The 24,243-nt window shown below is 54.3% G+C and overlaps 1 protein-coding gene across 1 annotated transcript in view; it reads left to right on the forward strand.

The window, feature by feature from the left end:
• ELN (elastin) overlaps window positions 1-23,308 on the forward strand; it is a 40,496-nt gene extending 17,188 nt beyond the window's left edge. Inside the window, 27 exon segments of the mRNA XM_077996486.1 lie at window positions 1,426-1,455; window positions 1,935-2,006; window positions 2,920-2,961; window positions 3,387-3,446; window positions 3,750-3,803; window positions 5,960-5,968; window positions 6,276-6,356; window positions 6,441-6,500; window positions 7,705-7,866; window positions 9,294-9,347; window positions 10,801-10,947; window positions 11,179-11,220; window positions 11,887-11,973; window positions 12,146-12,202; window positions 14,830-14,997; window positions 15,101-15,145; window positions 15,337-15,470; window positions 15,472-15,568; window positions 16,067-16,105; window positions 17,960-18,031; window positions 18,117-18,176; window positions 18,426-18,509; window positions 20,605-20,643; window positions 20,854-20,907; window positions 21,648-21,692; window positions 22,495-22,870; window positions 23,247-23,308. Coding sequence (XP_077852612.1) covers window positions 1,426-1,455; window positions 1,935-2,006; window positions 2,920-2,961; window positions 3,387-3,446; window positions 3,750-3,803; window positions 5,960-5,968; window positions 6,276-6,356; window positions 6,441-6,500; window positions 7,705-7,866; window positions 9,294-9,347; window positions 10,801-10,947; window positions 11,179-11,220; window positions 11,887-11,973; window positions 12,146-12,202; window positions 14,830-14,997; window positions 15,101-15,145; window positions 15,337-15,470; window positions 15,472-15,568; window positions 16,067-16,105; window positions 17,960-18,031; window positions 18,117-18,176; window positions 18,426-18,509; window positions 20,605-20,643; window positions 20,854-20,907; window positions 21,648-21,692; window positions 22,495-22,697 — 1,997 coding nt within the window. The 3' untranslated portion in view covers window positions 22,698-22,870; window positions 23,247-23,308.
• Window positions 23,309-24,243: the final 935 nt, after the last annotated feature.

The following is a 24,243-nucleotide window of genomic DNA, read 5'->3' on the forward strand; positions in this document are numbered from 1 at the left end:
CTCAGGGCCCTCTGGGTGACACCTTTTAGGTTCCAGCCCTGGGCAGCCTAGTGCTGAGAAACACCAGACTGTGGCTGGGCGCAATAGCTCACACCTGTAATCCCAGTGTTTTGGGAGGGTGAGCTGGGAGGATCGCTTGGGCCCAGGAGTTCAAGACCAGCCTGGGCAACATAGCAAGACCTTATCTCTACAAAAACATGATTAAAAAATTAGCCAGACGTGGTCACACACACCTGCGGTCCCAACTACTCAGGAGGCTGAGACAGGAGGATCTCTTGAGCCCAGGAGATCAAGTTTGTCGTGAACTATGATCACACCACTACACTCCAGCCTGGGCAACAGAAAGAGACCCTGTTCCCCACTCAAAAAAAAAAAAAAGAAAGAAAAGAGGGCCAGATGCAGTGGCTCATGCCTGTAATCCCAGCACTTTGGGAAGCCGAGGTGGGCGGATCACTTGAGGTGAGAAGTTCGAGAGCAGCCTGGCCAATATGGTGAAACCTCATCACTACTAAAAATACAAAAATTAGCCGGGTGTGGTGGCGGGCACCTGTAGTCCCAGCTACTTGGGAGCTGAGGCAGGAGAATTGCTCGAACCCGGGAGGCAGAGGTTGCAATGAGCCGAGATCATGCCCCTGCACTCCAGCCTGGGCAATAGAGAGACCCTGTTCCCAAACAAAACAAAACAAAACAAAACAAATAAGAAAAAGAAAAGAAAACCAGGTGCGGTGGCTCATGCCTGTAATCCCAGCATTTTGGGAGGCCAAGTCAGGCAGATCACATGAGGTCAGAAGTTCAAGAGCAGTCTGGCCAACATGGTAAAACCTCGTCTCTACTAAAAATACAAAAATTAGCCAGGTGTCGTGGTGCATGTCTGTAATCTCAGCTAGTCAGGTAGCTGAGGCAGGAGAATTGCTTGAACCTGGGAGGCGGAGACTGCAGTGAGCCGAGATCATGCCACTGCACTCCAGCCTGGGCAACAGAACAAGACTCCATCTCAAAAAAAAAAAAAAAAGACGGCGTGGTGGCTTATACCTGTAATCCCAGCACTTTGGGAGGCCGAGGTGGGTGGATCACCTGAGGTCAGCCTGACCAACATAGTGAAGTCCCGTCTCTACTAATAATACAAAAATTAGCTGGGTGTGGTGGCCTGCACCTGTAATCCCAGCTACTTGGGAGGCTGAGGCAGGAGAATCACTGGAACCTGGGAAGCGGAGAGTTGAGATTGCGATCTTGTTGCACCCCAACCTGGGCGACAAGAGCGAATCTCTGTCTCCGAAAAAAGAAACCCCAGAGTTCATGTGAGGGCAGCATGCGAGGACTGGTCTGGGAAGAACTGGCCATTCCTTGGGCCTCCTGGCCCCTTGGTACTGTCTGGCCCAGTGTCCACAGTGCCAGGGCTGCAGTGACAGCTTTTTATCATTACAGGTGTAGGTGGAGCTTTTGCTGGAATCCCAGGTGAGGCAAGGCTGGTGGGAGAAGCAGGGTGGCCAGCCAGGCAGACGCTCTTACCTCGGGAGGGGCTGGGGCACCCAAGATCCTATCCAAACCTGCCCAATTTCCCCCATGCCTGCTGCGCCAGGCCTTGCAGTGGCTGTAGCACCAAGTGGCACCCATCCCAGGCCTGCTGCCTCTGCTGGCATAGCAGCCCAAAGTCCAAAGGAGTCCAGAAAACCCGCCAGCCTGTGCCAAGGGCTGCAGGCCCGAACTGGGGCCCAGGCCCCAGGAGGGAGAGAATCCTGTAGCTTCCTGGAGGAAGTGGCCTGTTGCTGGGAGTTTCTCAACTGACCCATGATGGAGATTCAGGGAGTCCTGCGAAGCAGGATGGTTTCTGGATGCTGTAGCAAGCTCCTTCTGTCTGAGCAGAAAGTGGAGTGGGTGGAGGAGGGTTTGAAAGGGGCTGCTGGGACCAGAACTTGCTCTCTTTAATCCCACAGGAGTTGGACCCTTTGGGGTACAGCAACCTGGAGTCCCACTGGGGTACCCCATCAAGGCCCCCAAGCTGCCCGGTAAGTCAGAGGGATGATTCAAGATGCACCACTCGGCCAGGTGCGGTGGTTCATGCCTGTAATCCCAGCGCTTTGGGAGGCCAAGGCGGGCAGATCACTTGAGGTCAGGAGTTCAAGACCAGCCTGGCCAACATGGCGAAACCCCGTCCCTACTAAAAATACAAAAATTAGCCAGGTGTGATAGTGCAGACCTGTAATCCCAGGTACTGGGGAGGCTGAGGCAGGAGAATCTCTTGAACCCGAAATGTGGAGGTTGCGGTGAGCTGAGATCGCGTCACTGCACTCCAGCCTGGGTGACAGAGTGAGACTCTGTCTCCAAAAAAATAAAACAAGAAGAAGAAGAAAAAATGCACCACTCACTGCGCCTCCCTGCACAGAAGTCAGCCTGGGTACAGGTGTCTCTGGTGGCAGGGAAGGGGTATTGAAGCCTCTTTATGGTCACCAGCCAAGGAGAGCTTGGGAAAGTCGTCTGCAGATATTGGACTCACACACGCACGCTCATGTACAGAGACCCATAGCCCCGATCTGAAGCTATTATGCTGTTAGAAAGGAACACGGTTAATTGGAAAGATCCCTCTAACATCCACCCCCTCATGCTCCTGCCCCTACCTCTGCAATCAGCTTAGACAATGAGATGCTTTCCACTGGGGAGGGGGTGTAAGGAAAATACTAAGACTCCAGGGACATGATGGGGCTTGAATTTGTAGGGGGATGTGTGTTCCATCGGGCCCCAGGGGCAGAAGTGTCCTCTGCCTCCTCCACCCAGCACCTCTGCTCTCCTGGGAGCAGCTCAGGACCCTGGTGTGGGAGGTCTCAGGCCTCAGCACCTGTAGGGGCAGATCTGTCCACCCAGGTTGGTGGGAGCCTAGCAAGGCGTGGGGAAGCCCCTGAGCTTGCTCTGTCCTCTCTCCAGGTGGCTATGGACTGCCCTACAGCACAGGGAAACTACCTTACGGTGAGTGAGACCCTTCTAGACTGTGGGCTTCCAGCTCTTTCCCACTCCAGGGTCCTAGCAAGGGTGCTGTGCTTCCAGCCCTGGGCCAGGAGAGCACCTCGCTGGGGCAGGGTTGGGGTCTTGGAGTGGGAATCTCAGGAGGAAAGGGCATAGACTTTGCACTCAGCATGGGTCTCCATCCCTGCCCTCCCACCTATCAATAATGAGACCTTAGGTGAGCTGTGTTCCTTCTTTGAGCCTCTGTGTCCTCATCTGTAAAATGGACAGAACAATTCCATACACGTATTTGTATTTGTTTTCACTCTAGCTAGGGGTGACAGGTGCAGACTCAGGACAGCTTGGGCCCCGAGGGCAAGGCAGGGGGAGGGGGAGGGCAGCAGTGGTGACGTCTGCACAAATAACCACCAAGCCTCTCTGTTTTGCAGGCTATGGGCCCGGAGGAGTGGCTGGTGCAGCGGGCAAGGCTGGTTACCCAACCGGGACAGGTAAGGAAAGCCTCACCTTACTTCCAGCCAAGGGATCACTGATCTTCGGGGCTCCAGAGCCCTGGGGTGGGTGAGGTTCTCTCCTGAAAGCAGAGCAGCCCACCCTGCATCCAGACCCTGGTGCAAACCTGCAGCAGGATCCTGGGGGAGGGGTGGGGCAGCTCCATCAGCCTCTTCCAGGTCTGAAGCCCCCACATATACCCGCATGTCAGTGGATTGGCTCTCTCGGGACTGGAAACAAGTGGGTTCTGGAGATACAGGAGCACTGTTTCAAGGTCTCTCCCCTCTGCTCCCCTCCCCCAGGGGTTGGCCCCCAGGCAGCAGCAGCAGCGGCAGCTAAAGCGGCAGCAAAGTTGGGTGAGTGCCCCTGGAGTCCCCACCTGGTGGCCTCCAGCCCCCTAGCCTCTCCATTCCCATTACTATTGAGAGCCTGCCTCATAGATGAATGACCAAAGTGGCCCCTACTTATCCCCATTTACTCAAAATTTTCAACACCACCCATCTATCTATCCCTCCCTCCAACCATTCTTCCATGCGTCCATGCATCCATTTATCCTTCTATCCATCTATTACTTTCTCCATCCCTCCCTCCTTCCATCCATTTCTCTATGCATCCATCTATCCATCCATCCACTCATCCAGCCATCCTTTCATCCATCCATCTATCCCTCCCTCCATCCATTCCCATTCCTCCATGCATCCATCTATCCATCCATCCATTCATCTACTCATCTACCCACCCATGCATCCATCCATCCACTCATCCACCTGTTCATTCATCCATCCATCTCTCCCTCCATCCATCCATCCATCCATCCCCTCATCCATCCATCCATCCCCTCATCCATCCATCCATTTATCCATCCATCACTCCCTCGCTCCATTCATCCATCCATCATCTATCCATCTATTCCTCCGTGCACCCATTTGTCCATCCAACCATTCCTCCATGCATCCATCTATCCCTCCATCCATTCCTCCAGGCACCCATCCATCCATTTCTCCATGCATGCATCCATCCTTCCATCTCTCCATGCATGCATCCATCCTTCCATCCATCCATCCATCCACCCACCATCTGTTCCTCCGTGCATCCATTCATCCATTCCTCCATACATCCATCCATCCACCCACCCATCAATTCATCCCTCCATCCATTCTTCCATCTATCCATCCACTCATCCATCCATTCCTCCATGCATCCATCTATCCATTCATACATCCACTCATCCATCCATCCATTTACCCATCCATCCACTCATCCATCCATCCATCACTACCTCCATCCATCCATCTGCCCATTCTTCCATGCATCCCTCTGTCCATTCCTCCATGTACCCATCCATCCATTTCTCCATGCATGTATCCATCCTTCCATCCATTCATCCATCCATCCATCTACTCACCCATGCATCCATCCACCCGTCTATCCGTTTCTCCATGCATCCACCCATCCATCCACTCATCCATCCATCCATTTACCCATCCATCCATTCATCCATATATCCATCCATCCATCCATCAATCTATTCATCCATCAATCCATCCATCCATCACTCCCTCCATCAATTCTTCCATCCATCCATCCATCTGCCAATTCTTCCGCGCATACCTCCATCCATTCCTCTATGCACCCACCCATCCATTTCTCCATGCATGCATGCATCCATTAATTCCTCCATGCATCCATGCACCCATCCATCCATTCCTTCATTTATTCATTCATTCATTCATTCATCCATTCATTCCTCCATGCGTTCATCCATGTCTGCTTCCTTCCCTCCCTCACTGCCTCCTCCCACACATCCATCTCAGAGATCAGGAACAAGCAAGAGTTCTTGTAGAGAATATAGCCACTGTTGTGGGAGTCAAGAAATGGGAGGCATTTTTTTCTACCTGGGGAAGGGCTTCCCAGAGAAAGTGATGTGTGATTCAGGCCTTAAAAAATAAAGATGGAGCTTACTATGTGGTTAAAACAGGAAAGAGGAGGCCAAGCAGAGGGAATGGGTACCATGGTGGTTAGAAAGATAATTTTAGGTGATGCATATATAAGCATTTAAAACATTTAATAGTTATGTATCAATTTAATGTGTACTATAAAAATTTTAACTCACTGCTCAGGCCAGTGAGCTCTTGGCTAGCATGGCTGCAGATGGAATGTGGTATTCCTGTGCCCGTGCAGTGAGTGGAGTGGGCATCTGTCCCCCGCCCCAGGTAGTGCCCACCTCAGGGTCAGACCACTAGGGCTGAAGTCCTCCTTCATCCTCAGCCCCAGGGAAGCCCTTTCCTTATCTCCCCACCAGTCCGAGAGGCAGGAATGTGGGGAGAAGCCTGGAGCTGGGCCTCCCAGCGGAAGCCCTGCAGGCCCCCCTCCCAGCACCGGAGGCTCCTTGGCCCCAGCGGCTGGTGGGACGGCTGGAATGTGGGAGCGGGAGATTGGGGCTGTGAGGGGCTGCCAGAGCCAAGCAGCCAGGCGCTTGGATTACAAACTTGGCTGCATCTTCGGAACACAGGGAGAGGAAGTCTTGAACATTCCTGCAGGGGCCCCTCTGGCCCAGGGAGCGGCCACTTGTGGTTTCTCAGTATGTGGCAGTGATTAGAATGGGATTTGTCTGAAAACATGCAAGTCCCTTAATGAGCGTGTTGAAATGGACACTTTGGGGGAGAGTCAAGGAACAGTAGAGTCCCCAAACAGGCCCATCTGGAGACACCTGGGCCCCATTCCTGGATGAGATCGCACTGGTGAAAATGCCGGTGTCTAAGTGGCCATCCTACCTGTCCTCAGGAGGGTCCATGGGAAAGTACATTGCACTGTCCCCATCTCAACAGGTGCTGGAGTCCTCCCTGGTGTTGGAGGGGGTGGTGTTCCTGGCGTGCCTGGGGCAATTCCTGGAATTGGAGGCATCGCAGGTAACATCTGTCCCAGCAGGGGGTGGGTGTGTCCTTGAGATGGCCACAAGGCAAGGACCTCACCCTCTGTGGCTGTGTTTTCAGGTGCTGGGACTCCAGCTGCAGCTGCAGCTGCAGCAGCAGCCGCTAAGGCAGCCAAGTACGGTGAGTGCCTCCCGGGGTGGCAAGCCCACAGCTCGGGCTCCTGCATGGACCTCGGAGACCCTAGCCCTAAAGCCAAATGGACTTGGTCTTTGTCCCTTCTGAAACACGCATTGTTCATGCCTCCTTACCTTTGCTCCTTCTGATCACTCTGAGATGCCATCTCTATTGTTTTGCCCTGATTAACTCAGCAGAGGGAGGGGACCCTGCAGAGGGGACCTCGCTCCCCGGACTCCATCCCCTCCAGGGCTGGCCCACAGGTGTCTGCTGCATCAACTAAGTGGGTGCCCAGTGGAGGGAATTCTGACTGTGCTTTAGAAATAGATCACATTCTAGCTATGCGCAGTGGCTCACGCCTGTAATCCCAACAATTTGGGAGGCTGAAACCAGGAGTTTGAGACCAGCCTGAGCAACATACTGAGACCCCATCTTTCCAAAAACTATTTTAAAATTATCTAGGCATGGTGGCACATGCCTGTGGTCCCAGCTACCTGCGAGGCTGAGGTGGGAGGATGGCTTGAGCCCAGTAGTTCAAGGCTGCAGTGAGCTCTGATCATGCCACTGCACTCCAGCCTGGGTAAGTGAGAATTTGGTTCAAATAAAAAAGGAAAGAGAGACAGAAAGACAGGGGAAAGGAAAGGGAAGGGAAGGGAAGGGAAGGGAAGGGAAGGGAAGGGAAGGGAAGGGAAGGGAAGGGAAGAAAAGGGAAGGGAAGGGAAGAAAAGGGAAGGGAAGAAAAGGGAAGGGAAGGAGGAAGGGAAAGGAAGGAGGAAGGGAGGGAGAGAGAGAGGCAGGAAGGAAAGAAAGAAAGGAAGAAAGAGAAAGAAAGAAAGAAAAAAGAAAGAGAGAGAAAGAGAGGGAGGGAGGGAAAGAAAGAGAAAGAAAGAAAAAGAAAGAGAAAGAAAAGAAAGAAAGGAAGGAAGGAAGGAAGGGGAAGGAAGGAAGGAAGGAAGGAAAAAGAAAAGAAAAGAAAAGAAAAAGAAAGAGATCACACTCCTCCAGCCCACAGATTCAAATCCCTAGAGCTCTTTAGGGACCCTCTTAGTCTCTCTGCATCTCTCTGATGAGTTGGATCCATGCAGAGGAAATGTCAACCCACCTGCAGTCGTGCACTCAGGACCAACTGTCACTTCCATACTCTACTAACCACCCTTGGAGCCCTCTGAGGTTCCCATAAGTTAGGAAAACAATGCTTTTTCTTCCACAGGAGCTGCTGCAGGCTTAGTGCCTGGTGGGCCAGGCTTTGGCCCAGGAGTAGTTGGTGTCCCAGGAGCTGGCATTCCAGGTGTTGGTGTCCCAGGAGCTGGCATTCCAGGTGTTGGTGTCCCAGGAGCTGGCATTCCAGTTGTCCCAGGTGCTGGGGTTCCAGGTGAGCTGGGCTGTGTGTGTGTGTGTGTGTGTGTGTGTGTGTGTGTGTAAGAGAGAACTATTGAGACTATTGCCAAAATTTGTGCATTCTCCCTAACACCTTAACCATCTGCCCATACCCTTGACCACATCTCATCCCCTCATCTTCTCTTCCTTGGGTTATACCAATCTGCTAATTAGCTTCTAACCAGTATCATATTTTCCAATTGACCTTCCGGTTATCAGTGTTCTCTGGGGGGGCAGGAATCGTGTCTTTTTCAACTCCATATTCCTAGCCCTTAGCTGAGTAGGTGTTCAGTTTATGGTGGATAGAAGGGTAAGTGGGTTGATAGATGGATAAGTGGATAAATGGGTGGGTAGATGGATGAATGGGTGGGTGGATGAATGAATGGATGGATAGATGGGTGTATGAATGCGTGGGTGGATGGATGGATGGATGGATGGATGGATGGATGGATGGATAAGTGGATGGATGAATGGGTGGAGAGATGAGTAGGTGAGTGGATGTGTGGGTGGATGGGTGGCGGATGGATAGATGAGTGGATGGATGGGGGCATGGACGGATGGGAGGATGGATGGAAGAATGATGATGAATGGGTAGATGGATGGGGGATGGATGGATGGGAGGCTGGATGAAAGAATGGGTGGATGGATGGGTAGATGGATGGATGGGTAGATGGATGGATGAATGAGCACATGGTTGGAGGGGCAGATGAATAGATGGGTGGGTGGAAGGGTAGGCAGGCAAATGCAAAATGGATGGTTGGATAGAAGGTTAGACGAATGGATAGATAGGCAGATGGGATAAGCTGGTAGATAGATGAGTGAACAGAGAGTTAGGTGGTTGGGTGGGTGGATTGAGATCCAAGGATAGACAGCCAAATGGACAGCCGGGCGCGGGTGGCTCACACCTGTAATCTCAGCACTTTGGGAGGCCAAGATGGGCAGATTACCTGAGGTCAGGAGTTCGAGACCAGCCTGGCCAATATGGTGAAACCCTGCCTCCACTAAAAATAGAAAGAAATTAGCCAGGCGTGGTGGTGGGCTCCTGTAATCCCAGTTACTTGGGAGGCTGATCAGGAGAATTACTTGAACGGGGGAGGCAGAGATTGCAGTGAGCTGAGATCACACTATTGCACTCCAGCCTGGGCCACAAGACTGAGACTCCGTCTCAAAAAAAAAAAAAAAAAAAAAAGACAAATGGACAGGTATAGAGGTGGGTCATTGGGTAGATGGATGATGGAGGTGGCTGGGTATACAGACGGGCAGGTGGGGGACATCATCAGTGCATAAATGCAGATATAGCCAACTCTGTGTTGGCGTGAAAAGAAGAAGGCCCAACACACAGATGGGTAGACAGACGGATACATACTGTGCAGCTCTCCTTCAATCTCTCCTGAGCATTTGTGTCCCTCTTGGTCTCTCCAGGGGCTGTGTCACCAGCTGCAGCTGCTAAGGCAGCTGCGAAGGCAGCCAAATACGGTGAGTGCTATGCTGACAGCTCTGCCCCTCACTGTCCTGACCTCTACTTACCAGAACTAAAGGACTCTCCTCTACTTGCCCAGAGAAGGGAAGTGACTTGCCCAGGGTCACCAAGCAAGTCACCGGCAGGCCTCAGGACGATGTCTCCCCCGTTTGTCTTCTACCACAGGGCCACGGGGCTGAGTGGTGGGAAAGTCCCAGGATGGCATTCCCAGTGGGGACAGTGACCCTGACCCTCCCTGCTCTGGCCAAGGCCCTCTCAGAGGAGCCCAAAACTGTCTGGGGATTCTGCCAATAGTCTCTCTGCATCCAACAAAGGGGGGCTTCCCCAAGTGCTCAGAGAGGAGAGGGGCCGGAGGAGGACTGAAGAGTGTCCGTAAAAGCTTCATGGCGGGGCTGGGTGCAGTGGCTCACATCTGTAATCCCAGTATTTTGAGAGACCAAGGTAGGAGAATCGCTTGAGGCTGGGAATTAGAGACCAGCATGGGCAAAATAGCAAGACCCTGTCTCTACATAAAATGTAAAAATTAGCTGGGCATAGTGGCATGTGCCTGTTTTGTCCAGCTACTTGGGAGGTCAAGGCAGAAGGATCACTTGAGGCCAGGAGTTTGAGACCAACTTGGGCAACATAGCAAGACCCCATCTCTACAAAAAATAAAAAATGAATTAAAATTTTTTTTCTTTTTTTTCTTTTTTTTCTTTTTTTCTGAGATAGAGATTCACTCTGTTGCCCAGGCTGGAGTGCGGTAGCATGATTTTGGCTCACTGCAACCTCTGCCTCCCAGGTTCAAGCAATTCTCATGCATCAGCCTCCCAAGAAGCTGGGATTACAGACACACGTCACCATGCCTGGCTAATTTTTGTATTTTCAGTAGAGACGGCTTTGCCATGTTGGCCAGGCTGGTCTCAAACTCCTGGCCTCAATTGACCCACTTGCCTCGGCCTCCCAAAGTGCTGGGATTATGGGCATGAGCCACCGCACCCAGCCAAAAAAAAAATTTTTTTTTTTTTGAGACGAAGTCTCACTCTGTCACCCAGGCTGGAGTGCAGTGGCGTGATCCCAGCTCAAGTGATTCTCCTGCCTCAGCCTCCCATGTAAACGGGATTACAGGTGCACACTACCACACCTGGCTGATTTTGTGTTTTGAGTAGAGATGGAGTTTCACCATATTGGCCAGGCTGGTCTCGAACTCCTGACCTCAGGTGATCCACCCGCCTCAGCCTCCCAAAATGTTAGGATTACAGGCATAAGCCACTGTGCCTGGCCCAAATTTTTTTTTTAAAGGCTTCATGGTGGAGGCTGCGGGGAACCCAGGCATCCCAGTTTTCTGTCTTTTATGGACAAGGCCTGGGGGAAACTTGCATCCTCTTTCCCAGTCCATCAACATCCCTCAGAGCCTGCCCAGCCTCTCTCACTGAGCTTCCTTTCCATTTGGCTCCCTTCCCTCTGCAGGGGCCAGGGCCGGAGTCGGAGTTGGAGGCATTCCTACTTTTGGGGTTGGAGCTGGGGGCTTTCCCGGCTATGGTGTCGGAGTCGGAGGCATCCCCGGAGTCGGAGGTGTTCCCGGAGTCGGAGGTGTCCCGGGAGCTGCCATTTCCCGTGAGCCTTCGTCACATCTGGGGACATGGGTTGAGAAGAGATGGGGGCTTCTTGTCTGCTCAGCTCTGCAGGGGCAGTGGGGACTGCAGATCGGGCTTGAATGTGCTCAGGGAAGAGTTGGGGGAGAAGCGAGGTCGTCCATGCCTTACAGGGCAGAAGAGCTTTAAACACGGCTCGGAGGAGACCCAGGCAAGGCTTCTGAGGGTCTCTTTCTTTCTCGTTTCCTTGTAGCTGAAGCTCAGGCAGCAGCTGCCGCCAAGGCTGCCAAGTACGGTAAGTGCCCCTGCCCTGCCTGACCCCAAGCCCTGCTTTCCTGTGGGGCTCAAGGACCAACCTCAGGGCAAACTGACTCCCAGGCCTCCGGGACTGAAATGGCCCGGACCAAGGTCACGAGGCCCCTGCCCCATCTTCCAAAGCCACACTCCACTCTTACTGTCCTTTTCAGATGCTTCCTGTTAGGACTGTTGGTGACCTGCTCATCACCCCACCCCCCACCCCCAGAACCGAAGGTGCCTGGCCAGGCTGGGTGGCTCACGCCTGTAATCCCAGCACTTTGGGAGGCCGAGGCAGGTGGATCCCTTGAGGCCAGGGGTTCGAGACCAGCCTGGCCAACATGGTGAAACCGTGTATCTACTGAAAAATACAAAAATTAGCTGGGCATGGTGGCAGGCACCTATAGTCCCAGCTACTTGGGATGCTGAGGCAGGAGAATGACTTGAACCTGGGAGGTAGAGGCTGCAGTGAGCAGAGATTACACCATTGCACTCCAGCCTGGGTGACAGAGGGAGACTCCGACTCCAAAAATAAAAATAAATAAATAAAAAGAAATGAAGGTGCCAGGAAACCGTTCTCTTCTTCTCCCGATTCTCCCACCCACCCATGCTCCCCCAAGAAGTGAGCACTGGGAGGGGCGAGGCTGAAAGTTCTCCACTCCCCCAGGTGCTGCAGGAGCAGGAGTGCTGGGTGGGTTGGTGCCAGGTGCCGGAGGCGTAGTCCCAGGTGTGCCGGGCGTGGGAGGAGTGCCAGGTGAGCTGTGTTCTCCAGCCCAGAGACCGGTTTAGTTTGTCTCACGGAAGGGGCCCTGGAGTTGACCAAGGTTGACTGCACCATTTTACAAACGGGAAGACTGAGCCTAGAGATGGGAAGCAGGGAGGGGTGCGAGAGACCACTCCCTCACCCCTTCTCTTCACACCTCTAGGAGTGGGGACCCCAGCAGCTGCAGCTGCTAAAGCAGCCGCCAAAGCCGCCCAGTTTGGTAAGTCCTCCTCACACCCGCCATCGGCTCACGGAGCGCTGCCTTCTCATGTGCCCTGCTCTGGGATCTGACCGCCCAGCTCCCTGTTCCTTTCCACCCCCCTTAGGCTGCCACGTTCTGGGGTGGGCCCTCCTTAGAGCTTTTGGTCCACTGATGACCTCTAGGAGTGTGGGTGACGTTTCTGATTAGGGAAGCAGGGTGAGCAGTGTGAGCCTCCCTGTTCCTAAAGTCCCTGGTGCCTCCCAGGCTATTAGGGACCTGACCTCATGCTGAGCTCCAGCTCCCCTGTGACGGACTCCAGTTCTCCCCCTTCTCCTTCTCTTTCTCCTCCTTCTTGTGCTCCTCCTCCTCCTCTTCCTTCTTCTTCTTTTCTTCTCCTCCTCCTTCCCCTTCTCCCTCCTCCTCCTTCTTCTCGTTCTTCTTCTCCTTCCTCTTCTTTTTCTTTCTTCCTCTTCTCCTCCTGCTTATTTTCCTTCTCCTTCTCCTCCTCCTGCTTCTCCTTTCTTCTCCTTCTTCTTCTTCTCCTTCTTCTTTCTTCTTCTTCTTCTCCTCCTCCTCCTCCTTCTTCTTTCTCTTCTTCTCCTTCTTCTTTCTTCTTCCTCCTTCTTCTTCCTTCTTCTTCCTCCTCCTCCTCCTTCTTCTCCTTCTTCTTCTTCTTCTTCTCCTCCTCCTCCTCCTTCTCCTTCTCTCCTTCTTCTTTCTCCTCCTTCTTTCTTTTCCTCCTCCTTTCTTCTCCTCCTTTTCCTCATTCTTCTTTCTTCTCCTTCTTCTTTCTTCTCCTTCTCCTTCTTCTTCCTTCTTCTTGAGATAAGGTCTAGCTCTGTCACCCAGGCTGGGGTACAGTGCCACAATCATAGCTCACTGCAGCCTCAACCTGCCAGGCTCAAGCAATCTGCCTGCGTCCAACTCCCAAGCAGCGACCACAGGTGCCCACCACCATGCCTGGCTCATTTTTTAATTTTTTTGTAGCAACAGTAGTCTCACTATGGTGATCAGGCTGGTATCAAACTCCTGGGCTCAAGCGATCCTCACACCTCTGCCTCCCAAAGTGCTGGGATTACAGGCTTGAGCCACCACGCCCAGCCTGCAGTACTTCTTGTTTCCCATCTTTTGCTATATTTGAGGGCCACCCTGGTAGCCCCAGGTGCCCACACTTTTCTGAACATGGCAAATTGTAGCAGCACCAACTGTAGAGCTCAACTGTATATCAGGCCCTGGGCATGGGGTCTGTAGGCCTTGGCATTAGGGACCTGTGGGCTAAAAGGTTCAGATCAGAATCTCTAAGGCTGAATAGGCCAGACAGCATTTCAACTGCAGGCCTGCTGAGCCCCAAATTCTCACACACAGCAATCTTTATTACATGTTTATTTGAGACAGGGTCTCACATTGTCGCCCAGGCTGGAGTGCAGTGATGCTGTCATAGCTCACTACAGGCCTCAAACTCCTGACTTAAGCGATTCTTCCCCCTTAGTATCCCTAGTAGCTGGGGCTACAGGCACGTGCCACCATGCCCAGTTTAAAAAAAAAAAAGATGCCGGGCACAGTGGCTCAAGCCTGTAATCCCAGCACTTTGGGAGGCCGAGACAGGCGGATCACGAGGTCAGGAGATCGAGACCATCCTGGCTAACCCGGTGAAACCCCATCTCTACTAAAAAATACAAAAAACTAGCCAGGCGAGGTGGCAGGCGCCTGTAGTCCCAGCTACTCGGGAGGCTGAGGCAGGAGAATGGCGTGAACCCGGGAGGTGGAGCTTGCAGTGAGCCAAGATCTAGCCACTGCACTCCAGCCTGGGCGACAGAGCACGACTCCGTCTCAAAAAAAAAAAAAAAAAAGAAAAAAAATTTGTAGGCAATCCTCTCACGTTGGCCTCTCAAAGTGCTGGGATGACAGGCATGAGCCAACGTGCCTGGCCTACAAACAATCTTATAGAGTTGAGTTTATTTTTCCCTTTTACAGATGTGGAAACTGAGGTTCCCAGAGCTTAAGTAACTTGCCTACAGTTGCACAGCTAAACGGTGGCTGAGCTGAGGTTTGAACCCAAAGCCTTTCTGTCTTACAAAGCCCCTTATATAATGTAAATCTGCCTCCATCAGCCTCAAATCTCCAAGGGGTCCTTGTCCCTGAAAAGGTTAAGAACTCCTGGCCAGATGCAGCAGCTCACAGCTATAATCCCAGCGCTTTGGGAGGTCGAGGCAGGTGGATCACCCGAGGTCAGGAGTTCAAGACCAGCCTGGCCAACACGGTGAAACCTTGTCTCTACTAAAAATACAAAAAAATTAGCCAGGCATGGTGGTGTGCACCTGTAGTCCCAGCTACTCAGGAGGCTGAGGCAGGAGACTTGCTTGAACTCGGGAGTTGGTGGTTGCAGTGAACTGAGATCGCACCATTGCACTCCAGCCTGGATGACAGAGTGAGACTCTGTCTCCAAAAAAACAAGGTTATGAACTCCTGAGCCTGCACACACTTCATTTTAGGGATGAGGAAGCTGAGGCCCAGCAAGGGAAAGTAACTGATCCATGGTCACACAGCAAATCTATGCCAGGGCCGAGGCTCCAGCCCTCTTTCCATAAGCTTCTGTCCTCTTTGATTGGGCCTTGGTTAATGATCAGCTCTTCTCAATCTTACAGGGTTAGTTCCTGGTGTCGGCGTAGCTCCTGGCGTTGGCGTGGCTCCTGGAGTTGGCGTGGCTCCTGGCGTTGGCGTGGCTCCTGGCGTTGGCGTGGCTCCTGGTGTTGGTGTGGCTCCTGGCGTTGGCGTGGCTCCTGGCGTTGGCATCGGCCCTGGTGGAGTTGCAGGTGAGTTTCATGAGTCAGTGAGCCTGAGGGGCCCCCGAAGCCTCCATCAGCCCCACCTCCATCTCTAATCCCCTCTCTCCTCCTCCAGGAGTGGGAACCCCAGCGGCAGCGAAATCTGCTGCCAAGGCAGCCGCCAAAGCCCAGCTCCGTGAGTGCCTCGCCCACCTTTCTCTCCTCTCCCCAGCGAGCCCAGAGCTGGTTAGGAGCAATGGCCAGGGCAGAGGCTGCTGCTTGGATCTGGGCCCCTTCCTTTGGGACTAGTTTCAGCTCCCTGGGCAGGACACCTCCTCAGGAGCATGCTCCCTGCCTGCTGTCACCACCACTGCCCTCTGTCTGCAGGAGCTGCAGCTGGGCTTGGTGCTGTTCCTGGACTTGGAGTTGGTGTCGGCGTTCCTGGACTTGGAGTTGGTGTCGGCGTTCCTGGACTTGGAGTTGGTGCTGGTGTTCCTGGCTTCGGGGCAGGTGCGGGTGAGGGGGCTTCTAGGGGTTAGGCGGAGCCTGTCCCCTGAGCTCAGGGAACGAGATCCCTCCTACTCCCAGCACCTCCCCAGCACCCCCTCACCACCCAGGGGTGCATAGTAAAATCCTCGTTAGGTTCTCCTAAGTATCTGGGGGTAACGGACAGCGGGAGGAGGGCAGACCAGGCCAAGAGACCCCAGGCTGCCCAATTGCAGAGTATCTGCCTCCTCAGTAGAGGGGTGGCAGGGCTGCAGACTGAGAAAAAGCTCGCCCTCCACCCAGGGAAGGAGCAGGTAGATCAGCGTGGCTCCCCTTCAGCAGTGCTCTGTGGCCAGGGGGCCACTAGGAACTCCAGATCTTCACCAGCTGGTTACTGAGCCCCACTCTGTCCCCAGCCTCAGGCAGGCCATGCTAGGCCTGAGGAGAGAAGGAGGGGCCAGATGGAAGGCAGAGGCACTGTTCAGCCCTAAAGCTCTGTGCCTGTACAGCTTCAGGGCTTTGAGGAAGCAAAAGGCCAAGGAGGTCAGGGAGGGCTCCCTAGAGGAGGCGGTAGAACTCCCAGGCACAGAGCTCGGCTGCTGACCACCCCCCGACTTTTCTTTCTCCCCAGTACCTGGAGCCCTGGCTGCCGCTAAAGCAGCCAAATATGGTGAGTGCACCCCACAACCACTTGTGGCTCCCTTGCCACCACACCATCCCTGACAGCACAGGACTCGGGTGGTCACGATAGAAAAAGGCAGTTTCGGCCGGGCATGTTGGCTCACGTCTATAATCCCAGTACTTTGGGAGGCCGAGGCAGGCAGATCACCTGAGGTCAGGAGTTCCAGACCAGCCTCACCAATATGGTTAAACCCTATTTCCACTAAAAATACAAAAATTAGCCAGGCGTGGTGGTGCGCACCTATAATCCCAGCTACTCGGGAAGCTGAGGCAGGAGAATCACTTGAACCCAGGAGATGGAGGCTGCAGTGAGCCAAGATCACACCGCTGCACTCCAACCTGAACGACAGAGCAAGACTCTGTCTCCAAAAAAAAAAAAAAAGGCAGTTTCTAGGACACATTTATGACAGTTTAAAAACCTGGCCCCTGCCCACTAAATGCTTGTGGTGCCTTCAACCCCTGTGACCACCAAAAACACCCTTGAAATCCCAGTTGCCCCCCAGGAGGTAATTCCACCGTCCCTAAGCCCGCTCTGACCCTGACAGTTTCATAGTCCCTACGTCCAGGAAGGGGCTGGGCCTGCTGTGGGTATGAGGAGTCTGGACAGTCTCTGCCTCCACCCTAGCTCTCTGGCCTGAGCAGAGGAACTGGTATTCCTCATCTGGGCACCCCCGGCCCCCCGCCTGCCTTCCTGTCCTGCCAGCAGGACTGCTCCCGCCACGAGCCAGCCCAGAGGACGTGGCAGTCCCACAGCCTCTGCGCTTGGCGCTCTGGCAGCCCCACCTGGCCAGACCCATGCTGTCTGTAGCCCCTGCATTCCTGGCCTCCTGTGAGCAGAGTTAGGGGGAGGTAGAAGACTCCCCCAGGGATCCACCAACCGACCGGGCAGGTCCACTTGGGGCCAGTTTCTACCTCGGAAAATCCTGGCTTCTTCAGCCCTGACCCCCAGCGGCCCTGCCTCCTCCCCTGCTCACTGCTGACTGCTTGGCAGGCCTGAGTCAACAGACATTGCCAGGGAAACAGAGTGACGTCACGTGGCGGAGCCACGAAGGGCACAGGCTCCCCAGCCACTTCCTGCCCCTGAAGCCCTGAGCACACTGCTTAACCTCTGCTCTACCTCAGCATTCTCATCTGCAAAATGGGAATGACAATAGTGCCTACCTTTCCTGCTGCAATGCATAAAAAATGGGCTGCTAAGTGTGAAGCACTCAGAATGTTAAGTGCCTGCTGTAGATACTATTGCCATTGTTTGTTTGTTTGTTTTGACAGTCTTGCTCTGTCGCCCAGGCTGGAGTGCAGTGGTACGATCTCAGCTCACTGCAGCCTCCACCTCCCAGGTTCAAGCGATCCTCCTGCTTCAGTCTTCCAAATAGCTGGGATTACAGGCACACACCACCACGCCTGGCTAATTTTTGTATTTTTAGTAGAGACCGGGTTTCACCATGTTGGCCAGGCTGGTCTCAAACTCCTGACCTCAGGTGATCCCCTAGTCTCAGCCTCCCAAAGTGCTGGGATTACAGGCGTGAGCCACCGCACCCGGCCTACAATGGAACTTTTAAGGCTAGGCACAGCGGCTCACACCTTCGGGAGGCTAAGGCAGGAGGATTGCTTGAGCCCAGGAGTCGGAGGCTGCAATGAACTGATTGTACTACCGCACCCCAACCAGGGTGACAGAGCAAAACCCCATCTCAAAACAAAACAAAACAAGGACTGGACTTCCTGTCCGCTGCTCCTCCCCTGTGTCACATGGCCCCTGCCACCTGTCTGCTTGTGTTGTTGTTCCTGGGGCAGGGAGACCCATTGTTCAGAAATGGGCCACTCATCTTCTTTCCTCTCCACGCAGGAGCAGGAGTGCCTGGGGCCCTTGGAGGAGTCGGGGCTCTCGGTGGAGTAGGCATCCCAGGCGGTGTGGTGGGTGAGTTGAAACCCCAGGAGGGGCTGGCTGGGGAGAGAGGCTAATCAGTACTGAGTCCCTCCCTGAACTCGGTCTGTATTCCCAGGAGCCGGACCCGCCGCCGCAGCTGCTGCAGCCAAAGCTGCTGCCAAAGCCGCCCAGTTTGGTGAGCACTGGGTGGAGGTGGGAGCTGCTGCCAGACCCCCAGGCCCCCAGGGTATGGGAGGAGCCTCTGACCAGGCACTGTAGACTCAGACTTCCAGCCCCAGACACCTCCTGGCTCCACTGTGCCATCGAAGGCCGGGAGAGCTCAGGCTCCACCTGGGTCCCCAGAGGACACCTCCACCCTCCGCAGGCTGAGGCTTCAGTCCCACCTTTCTGACCGGCAGAGTCCAATGCTGAGCTCTCTCCACAGGCCTAGGGGGACCTGCTGGACTCGGAGTCGGAGGACTCGGAGTCGGAGGGCTTGGAGCCGTCCCAGGTGTTGGGGGCCTTGGAGGTAAGAGTTGTTCTGAATCAGTGAGTGCGTGGAGTGTGTGTGTGAGAGACAGAGATGGAGACAGAGACAGAGACTTTCTTTCCCAGCCCTGCCATATCTTTGCTCAAGACGTCCTCTCGGCCAGGTGCGGTGGCTCACACCTACAGTCCCAGCACTCTAGTAGGCCAAGGCGGGCGGATCACCTGAGGTCAGGAGTTTGAGACCAGCCTGTGTGACATGGTGAAACCTCATCTTTACCAAAAATACAAAAGTTAGCCGGGCGTGGTGGTGGGCGCCTGTATTCCCAGCTACTTGGGAGGCTGAGGCCAGAGGATCTCTTGAGCCCAGGAGGCGGAGGCTGCAGTGAGCTGAGATGGTACCACTGCATTCCAGCCTGTACAGCAAAAGTGAGACCCTGTTATAAAAAAAAAAAAAAAGAAAAAAGAAAAGAGGCCAGGTATGGTGGCTCATGCCTATAATCCCAGCACTTTGGGAGGCAGAGGTGGGTGGATCACCTGAGGTCAGGAGTTCGAGACCAGCCTGGCCAACATGGGCTCCAGCAACTCCACCAATGTCTCTACTAAAAATATAAAAATGAGCCGGGCATGGTGATGCATGCCTGTAATCCCAGCTACTCAGGAGCCTGAGACAGGAGAATCACTTGAACCCAGGAGGTGGAGGTTGCAGTGAGCCGAGATCACGCTGCTGCACTCCAGCCTGGGCAACAGAGCAAGACCTCATCTCAAAACAAAATAAAAACAAAAAATGTGGCAAATGGGAGCTGGGGCTATCCCTGGCTGCCAGGGTCCCAATCCTCTCCCTCTCCTCTCTCTTTCAACCCACATGACCACTGCGGTGGGAGTTGCCCATTCTCCAAGAAAGAAATCAAAGCTTGGAGAGAAATTGCTTTCCCTGGCCAAGAGCGGTGGCTCACGCCTATAATCCCAGCACTTTGGGAGGCCAAGGCAGGTGGATCACAAGGTCAGGAGATCGAGACCATCCTGGGTAACTCAGTGAAACCCCGTCTCTACTAAAAATACAAAAAAATTAGCCGGGCACGGTGGCGGGCACCTGTAGTCCCAGCTACTCTGGAGGCTGAGGCAGGAGAATGGTGTAAACCTGGGAGGTGGAGCTTGTGGTGAGCTGAGATCCGGCCACTGCACTCCAGCCTGGGCGACAGAGCGAGACTCCGTCTCAAAAAACAAAAAAGAGAAAGAAATTGCTTTCCCTAAGTCTCCGCCATCGTGGCCGACTTTGCGTGGCCGTTTCCCCCTTTCTTGGGCTGTCATTGTGTCTCCCCCTCTAAACCGGCCTGCACAGCTCTTCCTGTGAGTTCCACAAGCCCACACACACAAGAGGAGCTTAACAATTAAGGACTTTTGGGGCCAGGCATGGTGGCTCATGCCTGTAATCCCAACACTTTGGGAGGCTTAGGTAGGTGGATTGCTTGAGGCCAGGAGTTTGAGACCAGCCTAGACAACGTAGCAAGACCCTCCCCACCCCACCCCCAAGTCTACGAAATATTTAAAACTTAGCCGGGCGTGGTGTGTGCCTGTAGTTTCAGCTACTTGGGAGGCTGAGGCAGGAAGCTCACTTGAACCTGGGAGTTCAGGGCTGCAGTGAGCTGTGATCGAGCCACTACATTCCAGCCTGGGCAACAGAGCAAGACCCTAGACAGATGAAGGAAAGATGGGGGGATAGCTACTGGGAGGATGAGTCCGTGGGCAGACGGTAAAGGGTGAGTAGGTCAGAAGACAGGGCCCAGCCAGGTGCGGTGGCTCACACCTGTAATCTCAGCATTTTGGGAGGCCAAGGCAGGTGGATCACCTGAGGTCAGGAGTTCAAGACCAGCCTGGCCAACATGGTGAAACCTGTCTCTACTAAAAATACAAAAATTAGCCAGGCACGGTGGTGGGTGCCTGTAATTCCAGCTACTTAGGAAGCGGAGGCAGGAGAATCGCTTGAACCTGGGAGGCTGAGGTTGCAGTGAGCCGAGATCACGCCACTGCACTCCAGCCTGGGCGACAGAGCGAGACTGCCTCAAAAAAAAAAAAAAAAAAGGAGACAGGGCCTGACAGGTGGCATTCCTGAGCCATCATGTGCCTCATCTCCCCAGGTGTGTCTCCAGCTGCAGCCGCCAAAGCAGCTAAATACGGTGAGTTCCCCTCTGAGGCCTTCCTGCCAGTGGCCTGCACCCCCTGCTATGCCCATCACCACCCTCCCCCAGCCCAGCTCAGGCCTCCCTCTGGCTCCCCCTACCCCTGAAGATCTTGTCTGGGACATCCCTTACCCCAGAACCCAGCAGGGATATCAGGGCCTCTTCCAGATGGGGGTGCTTGTCCTGACCCCACCTGCCTCTTCTCAGGTGCTGCTGGCCTTGGAGGTGTCCTAGGGGGTGCCGGGCAGTTCCCACTTGGAGGTAGGGGTGGCCAGCTCTGCTATGTAGTCCTCAGCTCTGTCCAGATCTAGAGAGGGCTGTCTGTCTAGCAGTGGGGACTCCCGGAGCCCATGTCCACACGAGGACAGGAGACTGGGACTGGAGAGGGTACTCTAGGACCACAGATGTACTGGGCAAAGGGGCAAGCTGTAAGGTTGGGGACAGTGCCAGGCTGAGCTCAGGGTTGAGGCCACGGGGTGCCACACCTGGTTGCTAGGTGGGGGCATGTTGTGTTGAGAAAGCTGCTCTGGCTATAATAGGGGAGATTGGCTGGGCGCAGTGGCTCACGCCTGTAATCCCAGCACTTTGCGAAGCCTAGGTGGGCGGATCACTTGAGGTCAGGAGTTCAAGACCAGTCTGGTCAACATGGTGAAACCCAGTCTCTACTAAAAAAAAAAAAAAAGCAAAAATTAGCCAGACGTGGTGGGCACCTGTAATCCCAGCTACTTGGGAGGCTGAGGCAGGAGAATCACTGGAGCCTGGGAAGCAGAGCTTACAGTGAGCCAAGATCGTACCACTGCACTCCAGCCTGGGCGACAGAGCAAGACCCTGTCTCAAAAAAATAATAATAAAATAAAATATAAAAAAATTATATAGTAGGGGGATGGAGAGGAGATGATCCCAGACAGCGGGTCTTGGGTGAGCCGGTGCAGGCAGAGAGTGATAAGGCTAGAGCCAGTTCCCACCCCTACTAACCTACCAACCCAAAATCTCTCCTGCAGGAGTGGCAGCGAGACCCGGCTTCGGATTGTCTCCCATTTTCCCAGGTACGCCAGGCTCCCTGCCCCTGGGCCCTGCCCTAGAGCTCCAGCCACCTCCTCCCTCCTCTCCTGTGTCATCTCCTGCTCAGAAGGGCTGAGCCAGCACCCACGGGTGGACCCCACAGCCTCAGGTCACATGAGGCTGAACCCCGAGCTGAACATAGAGCCTCCCCTCCTTCTTGCTGACCTCTTACAAAAACAAGGAACATTCGGTTTTTAAAAACAGTTCATGGCCAGGTGTGGTGGCTCACGCCTGTAATCCCAGCACTTTGGGAGGCCAAGGCAGGCAGATCACGTGATGTCAGGAGTTTGAGACCAGCCCGGCCAACATGACGAAACCCCGTCTCTATTAAAAATACAAAAATTGGCCACGTGTGGTGGTGCACACCTGTAATCCCAGATACTCGGGAGGCTGAGGCAGGAGAATCGGCTGAACCCAGGAGGCAGAGGTTGCAGTGAGCTGAGATGGCGCCACTGCGCTCCAACCTGGGCAACAAAGCAAGACTCTGTTTAAAAAAAAAAAAAAAAACTCACATTTCGTGCTCCTCAAGGTCCATGGAGGACAGATAGCTTTTCCACCATGTTGTAAAGGGGGGAAACCGAGGCTCAGAGAGTGCCAGGGACTGCTCCGTGATCACACAGTGAGCAGAGGCAGAGCCCAGGGCACCTGGCACGCAAGCCCAGAACTTGGCCCTTTGCAGCCCACACTGCCCCCTCCCCAGCCTCAGGCTGAACCCATGCTGTCTGAGAGGGCTTGACGGGCGCCCCAGAAGTGGGTACACTCACAGCCCCTCTCTTCGCCTTGCAGGTGGCGGCGCTGGAGGCTTGGGAGTTGGTGGTGAGTTTGCAACAAGAAGTCACCTGATGCCTGGTGGGGCCCATTTCAAGCAGGGAGCCCCTGAGTTCCCTTCATGGGGTGACTGGAGTGACCATGGACCTGGGCTAGCCCCCTGGCGTGGGGGGTTCAGGGAGCCCACAGGGGAATCATGGAAGCTGGAACTCCAGCACTAGGCTGTGGGGAAAGGAGCCAAGGATCCTGATTCCTGGGGCTCCTGGCCTGGCCCTTGATGAGGCCCCCAGAGGCAGACAGGGACCTGAGTCACCCTGGAGTTTACTGTCTAACTGAAGAGATTGACAAGGTCCCATAGAAAGGGAAATAAAGACTGGTATGGTGGTTCATGCTTGTAATCCCAGCACTTTGGGAGGCTGAGGCAGGAGGATCGCTTGAGGCCAGGAATTCGAGACCAGCCTGGGCAACATAGCAAGACCCCATGTCTACAAAATATTTCTTTCTTTTTTTTTTTTTTTTTTTTTGAGATGGAGTCTTGCTCCATTGCCCAGGCTGTAGTACAATGGCATGATCTCAGCTCACTGCAGCCTCTGCCTCCTGGGTTCAAGCGATTCTCCTGTCTCAGCCTCCTGAGTAGCTGGGATTACAGGCGCCCACCACCACACCTGGCTAATTTTTGTATTTTTAGTAGAGATAGGATTTCACCATGTTGGCCAGGCTGGTGTCGAACTCCTGACCTCAAGTGATCCGCCCGCCTCAGCCTCCCAAAGTGCTGGGATTACAGGCATGAGCCACCATGCCCAGCCTAAAATATTTCAAAAAGAAAGAAAAATAAGCTGTGTAAGGGAAGAATAAGGTCAGGGCAAGCAGGGTGGGCTGGGAGGGGAAGCTGAGTGGTCACATGGGCAAGGCCAAAACTGGGAAATGTGTCAGGGCTGACTGGGGTGGGGTGGGGTGGGGCACCTGCTGAGTCGCTGAGGTCTCCACAGACAGGATGCATCTGTGATTTGCAAGGAGCATAGGAGCATAGCTGGACAGAGGGGGACAGGCTGCGTGGGGCTGAGGGGCAAGCTGGAGGCAGGAAGGACTCGAACCTGCTGAGACAGAATGGAGGCCAGGTCCAAGGTGAAGGGGCTGGGAGAGGCAGGAAAGCCCAGCTCCCTCCTCCATCCTGTCCTCCCCATCCGCAGGAAAACCCCCCAAGCCCTTTGGAGGGGCCCTAGGAGCCCTGGGATACCAAGGTGAGTAGAGATTCAGCCCCCTAAAGAGGCAGGGCAGGAGGGGCAGAGACAGAGGTGGAGGGATGGTCCACCAGCCTGGGTTCTGGAGCAGGGAGGTTAGGGAAGGGGGATGGATACCTCCTGCCCATCCCTCCTACCTCCCACACAGATATTCAGAGCTGCGTGTGGACTCAGGGCCCTCCAAGCTCACCCCGGGCCAGGCCTGGCTGTCCCTCCCAAAGTCCCTTAGCCTGCTACAGGAAGTCAACTGGAAAAGAGAAGGAAAACATTGGAGGAGAAGGGAAGGAGAAGGGCTGGGACCACTGGAGCCGCAGAGTCAGGGAAACCAGAGGGTGTGGGCATGGGGCGTGCAAGGTGCCCTGGGCTGGGCAGCAAGGGCTGCCACCTAGGGCTAAGCCATATTCCTTCACAAAGATGCAGACCTGGCCAGGCGTGGTGGCTCATGCCTGTAATCCCAGCACTTTGGGAGGCCAAGGCGGGTGGATCACCTGAGGTCAGGAGTTCAAGACCAGCCTGGCCAACATGG

Source organism: Macaca mulatta, chromosome 3 (assembly GCF_049350105.2).
Source record: "Macaca mulatta isolate MMU2019108-1 chromosome 3, T2T-MMU8v2.0, whole genome shotgun sequence".
Lineage (NCBI taxonomy): Eukaryota > Metazoa > Chordata > Mammalia > Primates > Cercopithecidae > Macaca > Macaca mulatta.